The sequence below is a fragment of the Parasteatoda tepidariorum genome, chromosome 4 (assembly GCF_982258835.1).
Source record: "Parasteatoda tepidariorum strain Cologne lab strain chromosome 4, Ptep-v5.0, whole genome shotgun sequence".
Taxonomy (NCBI): domain Eukaryota; kingdom Metazoa; phylum Arthropoda; class Arachnida; order Araneae; family Theridiidae; genus Parasteatoda; species Parasteatoda tepidariorum.
The window spans coordinates 47,688,956-47,713,546 of NC_141758.1; the positions used below are offsets into that span (position 1 = coordinate 47,688,956).

General features: G+C 29.9%; 1 protein-coding gene across 1 annotated transcript; it reads left to right on the forward strand.

Annotated features, from left to right (window-relative positions):
• Positions 1–23,154, forward strand: LOC107449084 (cytochrome P450 2J6). The gene is made up of 8 exons (XM_016064513.5): positions 1–310; positions 5,518–5,642; positions 9,167–9,276; positions 12,513–12,814; positions 15,408–15,526; positions 19,085–19,340; positions 21,427–21,614; positions 22,750–23,154. The coding sequence occupies exons 1-8, from the start codon at positions 96–98 to the stop codon at positions 22,926–22,928; spliced, it is 1,494 nt and encodes a 497-aa protein (XP_015919999.1). The 5' UTR covers positions 1–95; the 3' UTR covers positions 22,929–23,154.
• Positions 23,155–24,591: the final 1,437 nt, after the last annotated feature.

The following is a 24,591-nucleotide window of genomic DNA, read 5'->3' on the forward strand; positions in this document are numbered from 1 at the left end:
GAGGAAAACACTATCAAAGATCATAATTTGATATCATTTTTTCAAGGCTGCTTCTGACATTATTATCAACAGAGTTCGCTGTCAGAATAACAGCAATGGTGATTCAACTGTCTAATTTTAAAACTGAATTTCAAATAACCATTGGCGTTATTGTTTTGGTTTTTATAATTAACTTTATTTTTAATCGATTTAATAACAAATTTCCACCAGGCCCTATTGGTTTTCCCCTGCTTGGATACATACCTTTTTTGACAAGAGACGTTCATTTGAAATTCACTGAGTTGGGAAAAAAGTATGGAGATATTTTCAGGTAAATTTTCCATTTACTTTGTTTCCTTTTGTTTTTAAGTTCTTTCTACATATTCTCGATTATCTGTATGAGTAGTTTATTTTGGTTCATTTAAAAACAATTTAATGAAACAGAATTAAACAAAACTGAATATATATATATATATATATATATATATATATATATATATTCTCAAATTAACGGAATGTGTATGTTTATAAAATACTAAGCATAAGCAGGAAACAATTAATCTGCTGTTGTTCATGTTTTTTTCAGTTTGTTTGAAAACAAATTAGGAGGAAACGGGAACGAATACATATGTTGTAACATACACAGAAGTTTTTCTGTGTATGTTACAACAGTGTTACTAAAAACGTTATTCATTCGCACCATAAAGGAATTTATATATTCGTACAATACTGGGCACACGTATGAAGTAATTAATTAAACGAACAGGTGTAGTTTTATTATAAACTTTTTTTTTGTTACAGCAACAGAACTAAAACGAAACGTATACGTTCGCTGACTGCTGTATGCAATTGTATAATGTTGCAAAATGCATATGTACAAAACGGAATACAGGCTTGAAGTAATTATTTTTATTTACTTTTATTTGTTTTGGTTTATTTAAAAACGAATAATGATGTGATATACTTTTTTGAAGTTATACTTCTTATGCGACTTCCAACAAGGTTGCGTTAAACGTTCAACGCTACATTTTTATTGGCCGGGAAATCACGTAGTAGGATCCAGTTTTCCCTCATTCATTTCCATATTGTTTTGGTTCTCACTAGCATAAAAATAATAAAAGTCATAAAAGTATAGTTTTTCTATAAATATTTTTTTAGTTTGATTTGATACACATATAATTTAATAGGGTAGTATTTTTTATTTTCACATTTAGTGGATAACAATTGTAAAAAATGAGTGAAAACAATCCCACGGACAATGCGACAGATTTAAGGTTATGTCAAGGTACGTCTCTTGTGAATATCAATTGATTGTTAGGTTTTCTCTTTTAAAATTACATTATGACGCATTCACATACATTATTAATGCAAATACATTTTCCATGGCAAGACGATGAGGCAACCACAAGTACTTCCACTGGCTCAAGAGGTCCACGAGGGAAAAATGCACAATATTACTGTTTTTACAGAGCACAGAAGCGAGCAGAGCAGGAAAAAGAGTCGTTGAATAGAACTAGTGATCCTTCTACGACTGCTGATTCTTCCACAATTAACGTCGCAGGTTACGAAGTTTAACTTCTTCCGCGCGGAGGGTCTCCACGCACTATTTTTTTTATGTTACAACGATTCTATGCGGTCGTACTATAAAGCAATTTATATACGTTCGCACAATGATGAGTACGTGCATGAAGTAGCATTATTTGTAGGGTATTATTTGCGGGATGAAATGTAGTGAAAAAGTCTCTATTTATAGAGAGAATGTATTAGCAAATATAACAGAACGAATATGTTTTTTTAAAACATTTTTTTCTGGATATTGAGAAAAATTACTTTCGAGATTGATTTCAGGCATCCGACTGGGTAAAAATTGGTAATTTCGACGAAAATTTAATTTTTTTTATTATTATCCATTTTTAAACTTTAGTTCATTAGCTTTCTAAAACCCTTTAAAATTTTTATCTCCAATATTTAGTTTTGAAGTTACATTAACTTTTTTCGTATACTGACAGACGAAACCAAAACCGAAAGCAAGCTCACGAAAACGAAATTAAAATATTTTTTGTTTTGCTTTGAATATTTGAAATCTTATTTATTTTAACAAATTATATTTTTTAGACAAATAAAATTCCATTTCAGAAATTGATTTTCGAATTATTAATTTTTTCCCTCTTTTTTTGTCAAATTTTTCTTACATTTCAGAATTTAAGCAAAAAGTTATAAAATGCTTATTAAGCTCAGTTGCTGATGCTCCCGTTGATTACTATTTTTTACAGGAGCGAAAATATTAATAAAATTAAACTTTTAAATATTAATATATTTAAATTATAATTAATTAAATTAAATGGTAGCTAATACTAATAATATAATTAAACAAAAATTTTCTGAAATTTACACCTCATACGTCACTGACCCACTGTATTTTGTTACCAATATTTAAAAACATTATTTACCAATAATCATGTGCTGATTTTCTAATGTAACCATCCAACTATTTATTGTGGAACAGACAATCGCTTCGTTGAAGAGACGGAAAGATAAAAATAATTATTACTGCTGTATCCGGGAGAGGATAAAACTATTATTTCAATACATCCGGGAAAAAAGAGGATTAAGTTAAATAAAGATTATTCTCAGTAGTCTTCAGCAAAAAATATTTTCGTTTATTGATTATTATGGTAATTTCTGAAAATCTATTACATTCTCTGTTGTCGAATGAAACCATTTTAATCTCTACTAAGAGTTAACTTAAACAGATGAACCTTTTACTGCCCATGAAACTGGAATAATGAATTTTAACTCCTAAAATATTTTCGATAAATTAGTAGTATAAACTATTTATCTTACACTATTAAATGATACAAATTAGAAATTTTGGGTGTGTATTGAACCATATCATTCAAATTAGCTACAACCTTAATATGTGGCTAAATTGATTTACATTTTCTTACTTCTTGTATTTGATTTATATTTTCTTGTTTGCATTTTTACAAAAAAAAAAAAAAAAAAAAAATTTTAGCATTTATAAATGGATTTAGAAAATGTAAGGAAGTAAAACGTCTTTAATCGCAGCCTTTTGTGTCTAATTTAGCAACGCTAATGAAATAACAATTTAAAAATAATGAATACCAACATTATTTCTCTTATATACTTTTCAAAAAGGTGTTTAATACGTCAGTATGTCAAAGAGGTATGTTTAATATTTCACGTATTTTTCAAGGAATGAAATGAATTTACTTCTTGTACACTATCAGAAATTTTGGGTGTGTATTGAACCATATCGTTCAAATTAGTTACAACCTTAATATGTCGCTAAATTGATTTATATTTTCTTACTTCTTGTATTTGATTTACATTTTCTTACTTCTTGCATTTTTACACAAAAAAATTTATAAATAAAATAAATAAATAAATAAAAATTTAAATATTTTAGCATTTATAAATGGATTTAGAAAATTTACGGAAGTAGAACGTCCTTAATCGCAGCCCTGAACCCTACAAGGTGATTTTTTGTTTGCCTAATTTAGCTTTGCTAATAAAATAATAATTTTAAAATAATGAATACCAAAATTATTTTTCTTATATACTTTTCAAAAAGGTGTTTAATACGTCAGAATGTCAAAAAGGTATGTATAATATTTCAGGTATTTTTCAAGGAATGAAATGAATTTATTTCTTGTACACTATTGGAAATTTCGAGTGTACTATATTGAACCATATCGTTCAAATTAGTTACAATCGTAATATGTCTCTAAATTGATTTACATTTTCTTACTTCTTGCATTTGATTACACCATACTATAGTTCAATTTGAACAGTAACATTATTAAGTTTAGAACCCAATTAGGGCTACAGCAGATTGGCACCGTATTATGGTTCAAGGGATGAATATTATGTTTAAACGTTTCTGTTTGTTTAATAAAGACACGGGATGATATATCACAACGTTTTCTTTTTCTTGATATTTATTGCAGTTTTAAAACAATGGTCTAACAAAGATAAATATTTTCAGTATCATGAAAAGTACAAAGTGCGGCTATTAACCCTTAACTGATCAATACTGCTGTTAAGTGCTAAGTTCAAACTTTCAGCTTAGCTGTTTTAAATAAGCAATAAACTGATATCTATTATTAAAAATAAATATTTATTATGTTTCTAAAGAATAGCTCACTATATGAGTGATCGCAGCAAAAACTGAACTATATTAATTTTTAATTAGAATTCTATAAAAGATTAAAAATAATACAAAAGATATGATAATCTATAAAAAAAATGGTAAATAATAATTATGCTTATAGTTTACTGATACAATACTTTACAGATCCATGATGCAAGTGGCCACCACACTGACCGCAACAAGTGATGCTTGACTTCGATGTTTTACTGTGAACCGTGTCATAACGATAAGTCCACTGAGGGACAATTACATGTTAACTTAATATTACATATATTACTTAATATTTGTTATTACTTAATATAACACATCATAACTTAATATAACATATACTTACAGGTATAAAATTCGAATATTTTCTTTTATACTTGATCCAAAAAAAAAAGCGTCACAGTCATATGAAAACTTGCTAGGACCTGATGGGACTTAATTTTATATTTTTCCGAGCCGTTAGGAGTTAATTTCCAGGAATGATATCATAACTCTTGAAAAGATTATGTGAATTAAATATCTATTTAATATGTTTAAAAGCTATCTCCACCTGATGTAGTGTATCTGTTCTTGGAAGTAAGAGCTTTAGAAATATCTTTTTAAAAAAGTCGGATTTATTTCATTTAAATCGGATATTTTTATTTAAATTTTGTGTGTGATTTTTTTTATATTTCTCAGTCAAATTATCAAAGGATTAACAGTGCTTAATATAATTTAAAGACTATAATATAGCTGAACTAGTTCATATTTTTAGCTAAAATGTTTTACAAATTATTATTTAATTATTACAAACTGATCAATGACTAAATAAAATCGTGGTTATTTTCGTTCCAAGCTATACATCCAAAAATTTTGAAAATATACTAAGGTATAAATAAAATATGCTAAATTATAAATAAGAAATAAAAAAATATAAGTAAATATAAGTACTAAAATATAAGTAATATAAGTACTAAAGTATAAGTACTAAAATATAAGTAATATAAGTAAATATACTAAGGAAAAAAAATCTTTTTGTAAGTTCCTTTGGGCTGAATAAGTCTTCTCAATATTGGTAAAATCTTACCACATGCTTTAAAAGCACTTAAAATATTCAAATAAACATAAAAGGTTTGAAACGATGATTTTCTTAAAAAATATAATAGTTGATTTAAGTCAAGGACTTTTTTTTAAAAAAACCAGCTGATTTAAATAGCTATGATAAACATGATTTAAATCATGTCAACTCTGTTGAAAAATAAAGTAGTACTATCGCTCTCCAATGATAAGTTAATTAATAATTTCAGTTTCCTTTTTTTCGGAATAAAATTGATTATTATGTTTCCTAGTTAGAATTCAAACTATAATATTTTTTTTCTTTCTAAATCCTATTCTAGTGTAACCTTAGGATCTGTCACTCTCGTGGTTCTCAATAAAGCTGAAGATATCAGAGAAGCATTTGCAAAACCAGAATTCAACGCAAGACCACCTCATACATCTTTCTCTATATTTGATGATAAAAGTATGATTTTTAATAAATTATCATAATAACTACTATATATATATATATATATATATATACATATATATATATATATATATATATATATATATATATATATATATATATATATATATATATATATATATATATATATATATATATATATATATATATATATATATATATATATATATATATATATATATATATATATATATATATATATATATATATATATATATATATATATATATATATATATATATATATATATATATATATATATATATATATATATATATATATATATATATATATATATATATATATATAGGTTATCATAAATTAAGGAAAATTCACAAAAATCGCGATAACTCAAGAAATTACACATGGAATTTTATGAAACTTACCCACAATATACAACACATAGTAAGGTATTAAACAACATAAAAAGAAATTATCAGACATTAATAGTAGTATAGAAATTAGCACATGTATAAAATAAACAAATTGGAAGTATCGGTTTGCAATAGAAAAAGTACCTTTAATATGGAATATGATTGCCTCTAGAAGCAATACAGCACAAACAGCGATGTGTGATGCTTTCAATTATGCGGTCTATCAGTTCAATAGGAAGTGAGAGCCATTGCTCTTGTAAAGCAGTTGCAAGCGTGGCAAGGGTCTGAGGGGGCGGATTGATGGCAGATACACGCCTCCCTAGAGCATCCCAAACGTGCTCGATAGGATTCAAGTCCGGGGATCGAGCTGGCCACTCCATGCGAGTAATTGTTTCCTGTTGAAGATAATCATCAACAATGCGAGCTCTGTGTGGTCTTGCATTATCGTCCTGTAACAGGAAGCAATCACCAATAGCCCCGGCATATGGGCGCACATAAGCATCAAGGATGTTGTCTCGATAAACCTGAGCATTCACGGTTCCCCTTGGAAAGACATGGAGGTATGTGCGCCCTCCTAAGGATATGCCTCCCCAAACACAGACACTGCCTCTTCCGTATGCATCTCTTTCACGGATGTTTGATGGATGATAACGGGTCCCAGGTTCTCTCCATATCAAATAACGTCTACTGTCACTTTCTAGACTAAACCTGGACTCATCCGTAAAGAGAACAGGCCTCCATTGATCTGACGTCCAGTGGACATGTTGTCGGGCCCACTGCAAACGGTCTCTCCTATGGCGTGATGTGAGCGGCACGCAAATGGCTGGTCGTCTCGCATACAGACCACCTTCGTGGAGCCTTCTGCGCACAGTTGACGTTGACACCAACCTTCCGGTGGCTGCAGCAAGAGAGGATCTAAGATGTGTCGGAGTAGCGGTTCTATTCCTGCGTGCACTTAATGTCAAATATCGGTCATCGGCACTGGTCGTAACAGTTGGCCGTCCTTGACTGAACCTCCTAGATGCCGAATCTGTGGTTTGAAATTGCCTCCAAAGTCTATGAACCACAGATGGACTCACATTTAGCCATCTGGCCACTTCTGATTGACTCTGCCCTGCCTCTAGTCTCCCGATGGCTCTCCATCGTAGTTCTTCAGGCAAATGATGCCTAGAGGTCATTATTACGAATTGGCTATCTCAGATTTTCAATGTCGCAATCACAGTAAAATTTGTGTGCTTTCTCTCAAACTTGGACTTTTATGCTCCAGGCAGATGACGTAAGCCGAGTGCAGCGCCACTAATTTGCATATTGCAATTTTACTCAGCTACTCTTAGTGGACAACATATGCAAATTTTGCACGGTTTGGCTTACTTTTGAAAGAGTTATCGCTATTTTTGTGATTTTTCCTTAATTTATGATAACCAGTGTATATATATATATATTTTTCCGGCTTTTTTTCCGGTTTTTTAATTAACATTTCACTTTTTTTTTTTTTTTTTTTTTTTTTTTTTAATAAAATATTGCTTGTTGTTTTTTTTTACTTATTATTTCCCACCCCCTTTTTTTCATATGTCTATAATTTTTCTTTGTTTTTTTCTTCATTTTGAACTTATATATATATATATATATATATATATATATATATATATATATATATATATATATATATATATATATATATATATATATATATACAGTTGGACTTCTATTTAACGAACTTCCATTTTGCGAATTTCTCTATTTTGCGAATTTTTTTTTCGTGGAACCAAGAACATTTTGGAAATTTCTTCGTAAAATAACTTCCAAATAGCGAAGTAAATTTTCTATTTAACTAACTTTTCTTTGAGATCCACTTACCTATTTCCCAAAATATTTCACAAGATTTTAGACTTTTTAGCGCATTTTATGGGGGAAATTATCTAGAATTGATTTCAGAAGCTACTTAACTTTTAGCGAAAGCAGTAAAATCAGTTTCCCTTTTTGTTTGCATATCAAACTAAAAACTCAGACAAAATTAACAGATTTTATCAGTAGAAATTAAACTTAAGAACGCATTTGATAATGTATGTTTAAAATTACTTTTATAATAAATACATTCATAATTTTGTGCATAAATTTAGCTTTTATTTGTTGAAAATATATGTAGCATGATAGTATTATACTGGATAATGTTTTGCTCTATTCTTGCTTTTCATGCAGATCTCTTTTATGGTTAAGAATTATAAAATAAATAGTATATACTACTTTACAAGATAAAGATGTATCGATTATGTCTAGTGTTTATGAATTTAAAACCTGTTTTATGTTGTTTAAGCATTTCAAAAGGCGATTTTCTATTTTTTTCTATTTAACGAATTTTCCATATAACGAACTTATTTTCAGGATTTAGACACTTCGTTAAATAGAGGTCCGACTTATATATATATATATATATATATATATATATATATATATATATATATATATATATATATATATATATATATATATATATATATATATATATATATATATATATATATATATGTATAATGAAGTTATTTCATAAATCATGTTTTGAAACTGGACGACAAAAAAGAACAAAATATTCCTGTTTCTGTCAGATAAAAAACGAAAACCACAGGGAGCATATAAACGCTTACTACTCTTTCTCTACGTCCTTCAAAAATGATATGACCAACGGATTTTGTTTCTGACCTTAGAAAAACATAATTATTTTCTCATTTTTAGTTCAATTAACAAACATAGCTTTAGAATTTTTTTACTTAATTTTAGCATTTGATTTTTTTTAAGAATTTTAATTTACTCTATGGACAGTTTGCAAATAATTCCAAGTATAAATTTATGTATTTGTATGTATATATGAATTCTATAATATATCTATGTAAAATCTGCGTATAATATTTGTGTGTAACTATTTATAAATTTATGTATTTTGTAAACAAATATATATTTGAACATATATCGTAGTTGACTTCCGATAATAAATGAGTAAATAAAAAAATAATGAAATAACTACATAAATAAAATAAATGGCTTAAATAAATAAACAGCAATAAATCAAAGTTGCAAATTAATTTATATTTCCTTTATTATCCTTTTTATATTTCCTTTATCAGATACTTAAGGTTTATTTGCCTTTAGGTCCCTTTTTTGTTAGTGGTGTTAGAATATGGCAAGATCAAAGAAGATTTGTAGTTCATTCTCTGAAGAACTTGGGCCTTGGAAGAACGAAAATCGAAGGACAAATTCAGGTAGAAATACATGAAGTGTATATATCCAACACTTTAAAGTAGTTTGTTTCATACTTCTTTCCCATCTTTTATTTTTTTTATTTTTTATATATTCTTTTTATTTCTTTTTTTTTTTTAAGGAAAACAAGCACATAATAGTTTGTTAAGTTGCATAATATAAAAAGCTAAACTGATAGCTTAATAATGAACTTATTGAATATAAATATTAATTTAACATGTATTTTAAACTTTTAATAAAATACTTATGCACAATTCAAAAAAAATATTAATAAAAAACTATTTTATAAAATTTCCTTTTATTTATAAATTTTCGAGTTAACTACAATTTGCTTTGATTTTACTTCGACAGATCAGTCAAAACAAGTCCTCATAAAACTATGTATCAAGCCTACAGACGTTACTGAAAAAAATTCGTTTTTCATTTCTTTTTTCATATTTACTTTTCATTTCCTTATTGCTCATTTCATTTATAATAATAATAAATATTTAATAAATATACACAGTGGGCTCTATATATTTTTAACTATTTTGTAAAAATGGAGTAAATATACACGTAAGGAGTCGCAAAGTAATATCGAACTAAACAAAAAGCAAAGCATTCTTACAACAGTCAGTAGTCGACAATAAGGTCATGGAGGTTAAGGATCCGCAATTTCGAGACCAACGATGTGATGATTTAATCTGGAAAGCATTGCTCACCGACCGCCTTTATTTCACAGGCAAGCTTGTACTCATCCATCTGAATTTAAGTGAGCTTTAATCCGTCATTGGGGGATTGAAACCTGATTATAAACATTGATAATCAACCAAATAAAGATTTGAATTGAATTAAGTTGAAGAAGTTGATTTAAGTTGAAAAGGGCAATAAAATAAAATAAAATAACTATTTACAAACTAAGCTAAATAATTACTCAGGTTTATAAGAACAGAAAGAAAAAAGGATTAAAATAGTGAGAAACCGGTTTGTAAATAATGTAAACCTAATAGGACTGAAATACGCTTGATTTTCGTTAGAGCCTCATTCTGAAGGTTCTAACAATAACTAGGTACTAACCCTTTCAGTCCCATTTCCAATAAACAGATTTTAGATAATTTTAATCCCACTGTTGTTCTTATTGACTCCACTAATCAGGACTTGAAAAAGTTTTTCCCCGTCTTATCTCATTTAAATATTATTCTGTAATTCTTAATGTGATAGGTCTTTTTAAACTACATTTTCGTGGAAAACATTGGAGTTGTATGTATTAAGGGATTTCATTGCGAAACACCCGGTATGCATATAGATATAGTATACTAATATTAACGAAGGAACAAAGAACGTTACCGAAGTCTTAAAATTTCTTAGTAGGAACTTCTTATTAGATCCGACTTCTTATTAGGAAAGTCAAAATTAAAAATATAAAAACCAGTTTGATTGCAGGAGGATATCCTCTGCCCTCTGTTAATATTTCCTCAGATTTGGATAACAGGTTATTTAACTAAGTTTGTTTCAGTTTTAGTCAATATTTGCTGATTTTCTAAGTATCAGTCTAAATAACACTACAAGAACAAATAGTTTAGTAGAGTATACACCGGTATATGTGTCGACCGGTGCATGAGTCGTTTTGTAAGTCATCCCGTTATACATGTCGACCCTTTCTTTTTGATAACGCGTTTACAATTTTCAGTATGTTGGGTGTATAAGTCGATTGCTGAGAAAACTAAGTGTAAAAGTTTTAAAATTAAAACACATAATAAAAATAAAATACATAATAAAAATAAAATTCATAATAAAAATAAAAAATGTATTATAAAAGTAAAATACACAATAAAAATATTAAGTCAATAAATATTTCTCAATTTAAAATTATTTCACATTCTTCTCTCTTGATTTGACATATTTACTTTCGAATAATGTTATTGTAAAATCTTTTAAGAAGTGTAGAATTTCGAGTTATTTAGATGGAAATGAAGGCAATTTTTTTGTGGAACTCAGCAGTTTAAATTTAAAATTTTATCAAATGTTTAAAAAGGTTTCATTGTGTTTTTGCTTTTGAAATACTATTGAATTAATCCTCTTAACTTTTTTTACTCGAATTTTTTTAAAACTTAACCTAAAGTATTGTTCCTAAAAAAACTTTACATGTACTGAAAATATGAGGAAAGAAAAAGCATAATAAAATATAACATATTAAACATAGTTTTTGAAAGGGGAAAAATGACATAACTATCTAAAACATACATATTTCATATATACATAAACATACATATTGCATACTTATTAAAATGCATCTATCAATGTATGTATGACTTTGTTACCGATAATCGAACCTCTGATTTTCGTAAAAAATTAATTTTAATTTTGACACTAAAATGTACGGTAAAATTTTTTTCTCCTGAAAGTGCATGTTGCCATTTTTTCTGTTAATATATGTATAATAGTGTAATGAATAGCTTTAAAATGAAAAAATTCGAGTTTAATATTCTGCATTACTACGTGGCCCTGTATCTCCCCTTAATATTGACCCATAATATTCAAACTGGGCCACGTATTATATTACAGGGTACTAGTAGGACCTACCAGAGGAAATAATCATAGGCCTATTAGTGAGAGGAAATAATAGGTCGATTAGTGGGAAATAATTTTAGGCTTATTAGTGGGAAATAATTATAGGCCTATTAGTGGGAAATAATTATAGGTCGATAAGTGGGAAATAGTTTTAGGCCTATTAGTGGGAAATAATTATAGGTCGATTAGTGGGAAATAATTATAGGTCGATTAGTGGGAAATAATTTTAGGCCTATTTGTGGGAAATAATTATAGGTCGATAAGTGGGAAATAATTTTAGGCCTATTAGTGGGAAATAATTATAGGTCGATAAGTGGGAAATAATTTTAGGCCTATTAGTGGGAAATAATTATAGGTCGATTAGTGGGAAATAATTTTAGGCCTATTAGTGGGAAATAATTATAGGTCGATAAGTGGGAAATAATTTTAGGCCTATTAGTGGGAAATAATTATAGGTCGATTAGTGGGAAATAATTATAGGTCGATTAGTGGGAAATAATTTTAAGCCTATTAGTGGGAAATAATTATAGGTCGATAAGTGGGAAATAATTTTAGGCCTATTAGTGGGAAATAATTATAGGTCGATTAGTGGGAAATAATTATAGGTCGATTAGTGGGAAATAATTTTGGGCCTATTAGTGGGAAATAATTATAGGCCTGCTGTATTATATTCTGAATCTTTTTTTAGGAAGAAATTCGAGAATTCATCAACATTCTGAAGACATACCGGGGAGATCCAATGAACCTTAACATTCCATTAACCTCCAGTATGTCCAACAATATCTGTTCGTTGGCATTTGGAAAAAGGTACGATTATGATGATCCGGAGAGAAAGATGCTGGATGCTGGATTGCACGATGTGATCAAAATTATTGGTCAAACGGCATCGCACATATTCTTTCCTTGGATTCGACATTTCCCATTCATTTTGAAAATGTTGAAGTATGACGAAGGAGTTAAAGCATTCCGAAGGTCACATAGTTTATTTTGGTGAGTAAAGATATTAGTAGTTTTAGAAAAAATAAATCAAAACTATTTTACCAACTTCGAAGGGGGTAAAAAAACGAGACAGATATGTCCTAAAAAGAAGTATATATGTTGTGGTGTACAGTGAGCAATAAATAAATAAAACTGACCACCTTGAATAACTTTTGATCCAATGATCGTATTTTCACTTTTTAGTACTCAATGTTAATGGTTCAAGGGGGTGACCTTAAATATGCTAATCAATTAGCACAGACGATATTTAAAGTTACGAGATTAGATACAAAAAAGTACTTTCACTGAATAAACGTACCCCTTTTTCAGTAGATTCGGGCTTCTGACCCCCCTCCCAATCTGGGAAATATAGTCCCCGTGGTTGGGTCAGGAGAGCAATTCAAAGTTTGACCCCTTAATGTTAATTTTTCTTTTTGCGTATTTCGCCATATCTCGAGAACTTTTTAAGCGAATTATTAAATATAATAATAAAAAATAATTAGTATTTACTAAAAAATTTCTTTTGCATGTAATTATCGTTAGATAAGCAAATTTTTATAAATCTGTGTAAAAATTTTCAATTCGCATAAAAAGTTCTCTAGATATGGCGAAATACGCGGAAAGTAAAATTAGAATTGTTGTTCCTTATCTCCAAAGTTCCACAAATCCGTTGGCGAGCAAAAAGTCGGAAACAAGGAGAGGAGAAGTGTAGTAAAATTAGCATTAAGAGGTTCAAACTATGGATCGTTCTCCTGTTGAAACTATGGGGACCGCAGTTAGATTGCAGCTACCCCCTATATTTTGGGGGTCAAAAACTTGAAACCTTTGAGAAAAAGGTGTGCTTGTTCAGAGAAAGTACGTTTTTGAGTTTGATTACGAAACTCAAAATATTGGCTGCATTAATTAACATACTTGAAGTCACCCTCTTGAATCATTGAGTCCAAGAACGTGAAAATCCAATCATTAGATTAAAAGTTATTTCAGATGGTCCATTTTTTTTAGTTGGTTCACCCTGAAAACCTATGATTGGATCTTCGCGTTCTGGGACTCCATCTCAATGGTTCGAGGGGGTAATCTCAAATGTTGACGACATTTTAAGTTACGAAATCAGACACCAGAACGAACTTTTTCTGAATAAACATGCTTTTTTCCCCGACTGAATCGCATATCTGATCGACTGACTTTTTAAAAAAAGTCGCATTTTTAAAATTCGATTTCTCGGGAATTACACGACCGATTTTACTCAAATTTTGTAATTTTCTATGGGAAATTGCATTCTTTAAAATGATGTAAATAATTGTATACCTTACAGTTCAAAGTTTTTTCGACTTTTATTAGATAAATATATTAAACGTTATTTTTTGTATGGAATTATCTCTGGATAAACGGATTTTACTCGTATAATTGGTGTGCAAAATTTTCAATTTGCTTAAAAAAAATCTCGAGATATAACGAAATACGCAAAAAGTAAGATTAACATTAAGGGGTTGAAACTTTTGTCTGCTCTCCGAACCCAACAATAGGGGTGATATTTTCCGCATGGCGGCTACCCCATATATTTTGAGGATCTGAAATCCAAATCTGTAGCGAAAAAAGAAGACAAAGGCTTCTTTTTTAAGAGAAAGTATGTTTTTGTCTCTGATAGCGTGAAATCGTTCATTTTGGCGCGATGTACAATGCGAAAAAAAAGAGAATACCTCTATGTTTTTTGAACTAATGATCGGATTATTAGGATGCGATCTGAATAGTTTGAGTGCTTTATCTGAAACATGCAAAATTCTTTGCACAAACTATATTTTAAAAATGCGAAATAAGGCACTAAAACGTAAAATCTCTGAATAAATATAACTCTTATTCTCAATGGATTTCTATTCTCAAAATATTGAGGAAAGCCGAAATCTGGTAAACATGGTTCCAATAGTTTATGCAGGTCAGCGGTCGAAAGTTAGGATGCATTGAGCTTAATTTCACTTTTTGCGTACTTCATCATATCTTCGGCTCTAATAAAGGGAAACAAGAAATTTTGGCAGACAATAACAAAATTAATTCCAAGCAAAATTATATATATTTTCAAAATTATTTATAATTTTTTTATTATTTAAGTTACTAAGGGTTAGAAAAAACTGGAATTGTCAAATGAATAAATTTTAGCACCTAGTTAAACAGTTTCATTATTTTTAAAAAAATGAAAAAAAAATTTTAACTTGAAGGGAATCGGTTAAGTATTTCTTGAGAAAAGTCATTCAGACCATATTTTTGCCTAAGTCATTCAGACCATATTTTCAATATTGTAACTTTTTTATATTGCAACTTTTTTATATTGTAACTTTTTTATATTATAACTTTTTAATATAGTAACTTTTTTATATTGTAACATTTTAGTATAGTAGCTTTCTAATATAGTAACTTTTTTATACTGTAACTTTTTTATAGTGTAACTTTTTTATATTGGAACTTGTTATATTGGAACTTTTTCATACTGTAACTTTTCTATATTGTGGGTCAATAATTTGAATCCATTTTTGAGTCGTAATTAGACAATATTTTTACTTAAAAACTGTCTTATAAACTATTTTTTTATGTATTTTTGTTTATAAAATTGTAGGAAGAAACTTGAGGAGCATAAAGAAACTATTGATCCAGACAATATTCGAGATTTTATAGATGGCTATTTAATCGAAATGAGACAACGTCAAAAAAACGATCCATACACCACTTTTAACGGTAAAAGTTTTAATGCAGCTTTTAATACGTACTTAATTATTAAGGGGACAATGGACGTTCAAAACCAAAAATTTTAATTTTCCTCCTAGCCATATGAAATTTTTATTGAATATTGGTAAGCTCAATAGAAGCCTGTGTATAATTTTTTTTAAGAAAACGTTAATTATTTTTCAAGTTACAGCTAAAAATATATTTTTAATTAACGATAAATTAGCAATACATAAAATGTCCCTTGCGCATCAGTTTTGCTTTTTTCAAAATTATTTTTGTACAAAAAAGGAGGTTATAAGTACTTTAATGTATTTAACTTGTTTCAGGTACAATATAGAGCAATAATGTGTATCAAAAGTTTTTTTACACATCGCTCTTAAATTTTCATCAAAAAATTACTATTCATAAACTTTCGTTTAAATATTAGCAACACAAATTTTTGTGCAATGCTAACTAATTGTAGTTCTATCTTTAGAACAAACATCAAATAATCCCTGAAAAAAATTTCAGAGCAATAGAGTAAAAATTGATGCACAAGGAACTTTTCGAAGATGGAAAATCGTCCAAAAATCTTATTCTGGGAAAAATCTATATTTTTCAATGCAAATGACTTACAACATACAGATTGAAACTCTTATAACTCGTTAACAAAATCTCCAATTTGAATTCTGTTTGCTGTATATTATTCAGAAAAGTATGATTTTTTTTAATATCACAAAAAACAAAAACACCAAGTTTTAAGGATTTTTCGTATTTCGAACGTCCATTGTCCCCTTAAGCTAAATTTTAATTTCACATTTTAACAAAAGTTTTTTTATTTGTATGATCGTCAATTATCTGCAGTGAATTTTAGGGCATTTTACTCGTTTTTAATTAACTCGCTTTCACGAGCAGTCTAAACTTCGATCACTTTCTAATTAATTACTTTAATTTTATCTGGAGCTTTGTGCTTGATGGCAATGCAAGTTTTAATGGTTTCTCCATCTCTACAAGCAGAATTTACTATCGCAATTTTATTCATTCACAAATAGAATCTATCGCCTGCCGAAATTTAGACTACTTTCCTATTATTCCTCTAAACAAAAAAAGGCAAAAATTCACTTGCCCTTAATTTGCTCCGACATTAGTTCATTTTTGACCGTAATTGACAGAGTTATTCGAAAGTGACTTACATTTTTTTTTTTATGTCTGGCAAATAGAAAATTATTTTATTATTTTAAGTCAACTTAAACGTAGTTTTTAAAGTCTCTATATAACATAAAATCATAATGGTCTAACTCAGTTTTCAATTGTCAGCGCATTTTTATTTACCGGAAAATGACATGGTAGGATCCAGTTTTTCCACATTGATTTCCATATTGTTTTGGTTGTCATCACCATAAATTCAATAGCAGTCATAAAGGTATAGTTTTCCTATAAATATTTTTACATCCCTAAATTAAAGGTATAACATAATTGGGTATACTATAGCCTACGTATAGTCAACTTAAACGTAGTTTTTAAAGTCTCTATATAACATAAAATCATAATGGTATAACTCAGTTTTCAATTGTCAGCGCATTTTTATTTACCGGAAAATGACATGGTAGGATCCAGTTTTTCCACATTGATTTCCATATTGTTTTGGTTGTCATCACCATAAATTCAATAGCAGTCATAAAGGTATAGTTTTCCTATAAATATTTTTACATCCCTAAATTAAAGGTATAACATAATTGGGTATACTATAGCCTACGTCACAGGTTGTGTTATTCCTACTAAATATAACCCATGAACGGTATTTTCTGCGAGCCTAACTTCAAGCCACAAATAAACAAACGAAGTGTTTGATCGTTTAAATAGCTGCTCGCCAGATTTTATTGCATTATAAAGAAAAGTAATTGATATTCGATTTTTGACTAATAATTGATTTATGTGGATAGTGGCATTTATGTGCATAGTGGCATAGAATTTAGCATTGCGTCATGGTAAATGTTATTCCTACTAAGTGGAAGTAGTTGTGTTTTTTTAATATTATACCCAATTACGTTTTAGATTGTTATTGTTTTTTAAATTAAGAGTTTAAAACTAAGATTTTTGTTTTTTTTTTAATCATAACGTAATTACACGCTACGTTTTAATTAGATTAAATTACTTAAATCGGTGTTTAATCTTATTAACCATTTTGCAATCATTATTTTTAGAGCAAATATATATTAATATACTATTATAAATTACAGTTAAAGAGATTTGTTGAATGATTTAGAATTTTACGACCATCTTCATGAGTAATGTAATGCATGCAAAAATTGTATATAATGTATCCGTTCTTTTCCTTTTTAAGGAAAATAGTAAATTACGGTTGTGAACTCACATAATTTGCCATAACAATATAGTTTTAACTTTGAATCTTGTTTTAAATAATGTCGTAAGAGATGTCTTAATAGGATCATAAGAGAAATATTTGGATGTGTCAATTTGGAACACAAGCGTTAGCAAGCAGAAATCTTCTTAATACATATATTTAAAGTGAATAATTTCAACGTAGAAAATAACTATTTTTAATTTTAAATGTTATTTTTAATAATGATTACTTAGAAAAATTACTTATATTCACCAATAGATCTTAATAGAGTCATAAGAGAAATATTTGGATGCGTCAATTTGGAACACAAGCGTTAGAAAACAGAAATCTTCTGAATACATATATTTAAAGTGAATTATTTCAACGTAGAAAATAACTATTTTTAATTTAAATGTTATTTTTAATAATGATTACTTAGAAAAATTACTTATATTCACCAATAGATCTTAATAGAGTCATAAGGGAAATATTTGGATGCGTCAATTTGGAGCACAAGCGTTAGAAAACAGAAATCTTCTTAATACATATATTAAAAGTGAATAATTTCAACGTATAAAATAACTATTTTTTATTTTAAATGTTATTTTTAATAATGATTACTTAGAAAAATTACTTATATTCACCAACAGATCTTAATAGAGTCATAAGGGAAATATTTGGATGCGTCAATTTGGAACACAAGCGTTAGAAAACAGAAATCTTCTGAATACATATATTTAAAGTGAATAATTTCAACGTAGAAAATAACTTTTCAATTTAAATGTTATTTTTAATAATGATTACTTAGAAAAATTACTTATATTCACCAATAGATCTTAATAGAGTCATAAGGGAAATATTTGGATGCGTCAATTTGGAACACAAGCGTTAGAAAACAGAAATCTTCTGAATACATATATTTAAAGTGAATAATTTCAACGTAGAAAATAACTTTTTAATTTAAATGTTATTTTTAATAATGATTACTTAGAAAAATTACTTATATTCACCAATAGATCTTAATAGAGTCATAAGGATATTTAAGATAAAAGAACTATTTTTTTCCAAGAAGCAACAATCATTGCAAACATATGTAGCTCATCAGGGTTGATGAGCGACAGCAAACAGGAACTTAGCCTACTTGTGTTTAAATAATTTTATAATTTAGTAATTTAATAATTAAATAAATTTATTTGTGCAATCATACTTGGCTTTTAATTAAAATTCTTTTACGAAACTTTCAGAGGAAACTTTGATTGGATGCGTAGGTGATCTTTTCGGAGCTGGCAGTGAAAGTGTCCGAGCGACAGTTTCATGGTGTGTGTATATTATGGCTGCTTTTAGAGATGTACAGAAGAAAGTTCAACAAGAGATATCAGAAGTATTGTTAGATGAGCGAGAACCAGAGTTTTTGGATCAAAAAAGCATGCCGTACACTCACGCTGTAATTTTGGAAGTAATGAGGTGGAAATCTATTGTACCTTTAAATGTGCCAAGATAGTAAGTGCCTTATAAAGAATTAGTGCAGTCCTGAAATTAGTGCATTTATACGAGGCACATCCAGAAAGTAAGTTTCCCTATTTTTTTTTTAAAAAAAGAACTCATACTTACCGGTACATATTTATTGGCAACAAGTGCAGCAATGTTTCAGCTATTTTTCAACATGGCCACCACCGGAATTGAGACACTTGTCGTATCATGGGATCAACTTTTGTATCCCTCTGTCGTAGAACTCTGCCGCCTGTGAATGGAACCATGTGGTGAAATAGTAGGCGCTGACCGTTACTTTGAAACACTGCCGAAATTGCGACGTGGCATTCAAAACAAGGGGGGTGGAATGTCTACTGTAGGTGTTGTGCTCCTCCATGACAATGCTCGTCCACATACGGCTCGACGCACAGCAGCTGTTTCGACGAAATTTGGCTCGGAGTTGTTTGATCATCCGCCCTACAGCCCTGATCTTGATCCCACCGGTTTTCATGTTTTCTTGCACCTCAGGAAATTCCTGTCGTCCGGTGAGCGTTTTGGCAACGACGAAGAGCTGAAGACGTCTGTCACACGCTGGTTTCATTTACAGGCGGCAGAGTTCTACGACAGAGGGATACAAAAGTTGATCCCACGATACGACAAGTGTCTCAATTCGGGTGGTGGCTATGTTGAAAAATAGCTGAAACATTGCTGTACTTGTTGCCAATAACTATGTTCCTGAAAGTATGAGTTCTTTTTTTAAAAAAATAGTGAAACGTACTTTCTGGATTCGCCTAGTATATTAATAGTCCCGAAATTAGTACATTAAAATGTTAACAACGAGATGTAAATATCAGAGGAACAACTGACTGTTTAGGGGCGACAAAGATGGCACACTATATTAAGAACAATGCATTTTTTAAAAACAATTATGGTTACTTAACATTTTTGTTCGCTATGTCGAAATTGTTATCCATTTGTTCTAGAGTCTCGAAATTTAATCAGTGACTATAAGGAACAATTTTAACCCCGAAGCTAAAATGCTAAAAATTGTTTAATGCGTGCAATATCGTATGTTAACGGGTGTTAACGAGAAATATATAAACTGGTGTATGAAAGGAGCACTGAGCTGATATTAGTTTAGAGTTACATAACTTACCGTAGCTATAGTCTAAAAATTAAAGAATTCTAAGACACTTGTTTTGAGAAAAATTTCTGCCTTAAATTAATCTTCTTTTTTGAGGCATTAGGATTAGTCGTAGATCTGAATCATTTCCATGTACTCAATATTTCCCAGTTCTCACGAAAAACGTGCAAAACCCAAAATCGAAAAATAATGAGTTAGATAGAATTACTCAACAGACGATATAAAAGAAATCCAATTTGTTTCAAAGTAGAGAGATATCCACCGAATCGTTATAAAAAAACTAATAATGAGATGGTTTTGTCTTGAGTTTGTGAAGCCCTATTTCGAACATGTACACCGAAGAGCGTTTACATTATGACCACCCTCCATCTATAACAATGGGCTCACACAGGTTTTCATGGTTTCTCGCCCAGGAACAATGTTTTCATGGGGCACATTAGGACCCATAATCCTCATAGAACAATCCCTGACGTCTGTAAGCTACTTGAACATAGTTGCAGACCAGGTTCACCCATTCATGGCAACAGTTTTTCCTGTGGGGGATGGTGTTTACCAACAGGATAATGCACCATGTTATAAGGGTCGAATCGTCGAGGAACATTCCAGTGACTTTTAAGTCATGTCTTGGCCCCCAAATTCACTTGACCTTAATCCAATAGAGCATTTATGGTCCTAATTAGAAAACCAAATTCATGTTGCCACGCTACCTCCGCGCAATGTGAGGGAATTGCAGGACCATTTGGTGAGCGCTTGGTACCACATATCTCAGACTACCTATCAGCACCTTGTGGAATCAATGCCACGGCTGGCGCTAGCAGTTTTGAGGGCTAAAGGTGGTCCTACATGTTATTAGCAGGGTGGTCATAATGTAATGGCTCTTCGGTGTATATATTATATATCTTTGTTATTTGTAGAAATTTGTCTGCGTTTATATAAAAATTGAGTCAATGTATATACTTTTTAAATATTTAGTACAACTGCTGACACAACTATTGGAGAGTATAAAATTCCAAAGGGAACTACGGTAATGGCGAATTTTTGGGCAGTGCATCATGATCCTAGACACTGGGAAGATCCAGATAGTTTTCTACCTGAAAGATTTTTAGAGCCTGATAGAAAATCTATCCGAAAATCCAGCAGCTATATGCCCTTCTCTGTTGGTAAGTTTTAAGAAGTATTTTAAATGTACAGGATAAAATTCTTCAATACATAGTTTTAGAATTAATTTTTAAAAAAAGAAACAAAGTGTATGCATGTTACTATCAATGCCAAAAATCCAGTATTCTATAAGATAACTTATGACAAATTAGCAAAATACAGAACGTTTCAAATTTCACGCATGTCCAAGGTATTAGTATGACTGATGAAAAAACCTACAGTAATTTCCTACAATGACGAAGCAACTTTTTTTTTATTCCATTAAGTGCCTAAAGATCATTTTTCATATTATTTATAGTCTTTTATATTACTAGCGCTGAACAGCTGAGGCATTTTTTGGGGTCACGACTATGGCCTTTTATTTTTGAATCCAAGCAAAAAGACAAAAGGAACTCTTGCTTCAAGCATAGGGACAAACTAGCTACGTAGAGGACTTTTTTATGGAACTAATGTAGAGATGATTTCGATGATAACGTGAAGGGAAAAAACTCGAAAATCCCTCACGGTTAGTCCAAGAACAAGGAAGCTCTGCTCTGATCCACGATCCGTCTTCCACTAAGGGACACTTTTCATCAACTCTGTAATCGGTGCTATCTAAGAGAAGAATTCGTATCGACCAGCCATTGCTGAGATTCGAACCTGGGTCACTTCATTGAGAGGTGAGCGTTCAATTGTCTGAGTCATCGTGATTCGCTGAAACATCATTTGTCATTCGACAGATGCTTGTACGGAATGCCGATAACTAAATGAAATGTATAATAATTCTCATATTTTATTCTTTCTCTAAAATATATCTTCATTTTATAGAATGCCAGCTTTAGTAGTTGCAAATCGAGATTTAAGAAGAGAAAACAGACAAACAAAAGCTTTATTACCCTTAGGAAAATTTGACTTAAGTTTGCCATAAAAGAATGCCATAGGATATTCCTATGGGGTTTTGCCCGCGGTAAAATTTTGCCATGCATTTGAAAGATCTGATGAATTATTATCGATGTGTGCTGTTTTTACTCTTCACGCACTTCTTGAATATAAAACCTGCAAACCCATTGATTTTTTTTGGATCGGTACAAAACTGTTGTAAGTCTAATTTTTTATTTTTTATAAAATTATGTAATGAAAGCTTTTTTTCTTCTTTAGGGAAAAGAGCGTGTCCTGGAGAAACAATGGCATACATGGAAGTGTTTCTTTATTTTGTTTCTATTTTACAGAATTTTAATGTCATGCTACCCAAAGAAGTGAAGCCAACATTTGAAGCAGAACTTACTGTTACCTATCAATTAAAACCATACTTGGTTCAATTTATTCCCAGGAACTAGCAAACAATTAAAACCTATTCTGGTCCTATTAATTCACAGGAAATTACAAACTACCTCATTATTTTTGAAATTTACTCATAAATGTAAAATACTATTGTAATATTCTTTGTGTTAACCTCTGTAATATATTTATGTTTAAATGTCATCTTACTTTGACGTATGTTGTGCTTTCTAAGAAAGTAAAATAAATACATGAGTATGTAACAACATTAAATACTGTTAAAAATATGTGCACATTTTTTTAAATTAGGAAAAATCATTTTTAAATTGAAATTGACGCGTTTATTGCCATGCATATGTGATAGAAAAATTATCTTTGAACAAAACTATTCTACAATATGCATTGCTACACCAGGAAGAAATGATAATAACAGAATTATATTTATTGGACATATACATTATAGGATAAAGAGCAAGTAATAACATTTATAAGATATTAAAACTAATAGAATCTGAAAATTCCTCCTCCAAAACTGTCAATCTCGAGCGGATTTAACAGCTTTAATCGTAAATACAACTTCAAGTTATGTCGCAGTTCAATAACAGTAATAACAGGCGAGCCAAGCACTCAGCAATCATTGAGTACAATCTTTTAATTGTTCAAAGATTTGGAGAACGTGCTGACCACGGCAACTGTCGGACATTCTTTGAATCATGGAAGCTCAATATATTACGAGCAGCACATACTAATTCTCCTATTGTGGCCGTACATTTACTTGCTGAAAAATACTTAGGCCTCAAGGATGGATAAAAGCCACGTGTTTTAACGCGTTTGAAATGTAACAGTTGTTATTCAAGATATCAGGAATGCAAACAAGAGGTGGTCGATACACGAATCTAATGGCGCCCAATACTATTACTGTGATGCCACAATTGGCATACACATATTTATTTTCTATCTTTTAAAATATCTTTCATTACATAAGCTGATTATTTTTATTAATAGAATTATTTTTAAAATAAATCAAAAACTTAATCTTTTTAAACAAACATAAAATATTTATTTCTTCTCTTCTAGATTAATGTAACGGATACTTTTTTTATTTCATTACTAATGCAGACTTATATATTCACTGTCGCCTCTAATCGAAAACAAAAATCTATTTATAACTTTTTATTTTAATTTTCCAACGGCTAAATGTTTCGGTTGCATGGTTATAATAATTCTCATAAATTTGTTGGCGACTCGTGATCGCCAAGGTATTCTTTTAAACCCAATATTATTATGCTTTTTGGCATTGTTTGGGCTATGCTATATTTTGATAATTCGCCAATTTTGGATCTCCTACCCATGCTTCTGTGTCCATTGAGAACAAAATTACATGTACTTTTTAATTTGGCTTTTGATTAGGCAGGTCGTGGGGATTTGTCTCCCATGGCCTGACCTATCTTAATATTACTATGCAAAACTGATTCAACTGAAATTCTTATGAATGATATTTAGTTTTGTATCTCGAGCTCTGCAAATACTATACATAAAATAAAAGCCTTTTTATTAAATATGATCCAGTTCAAGTATTATCTTCATCACCCTTCTGTTTTCATCATCTTCAATTCATTATATTCTTCAACTAGTCCACTATACGAATACACCCTCCAACCTCACCTGCCTATCATCATCACCAATATAAATGGCACTCCTATTTTTCCGTCTTCATAAAAT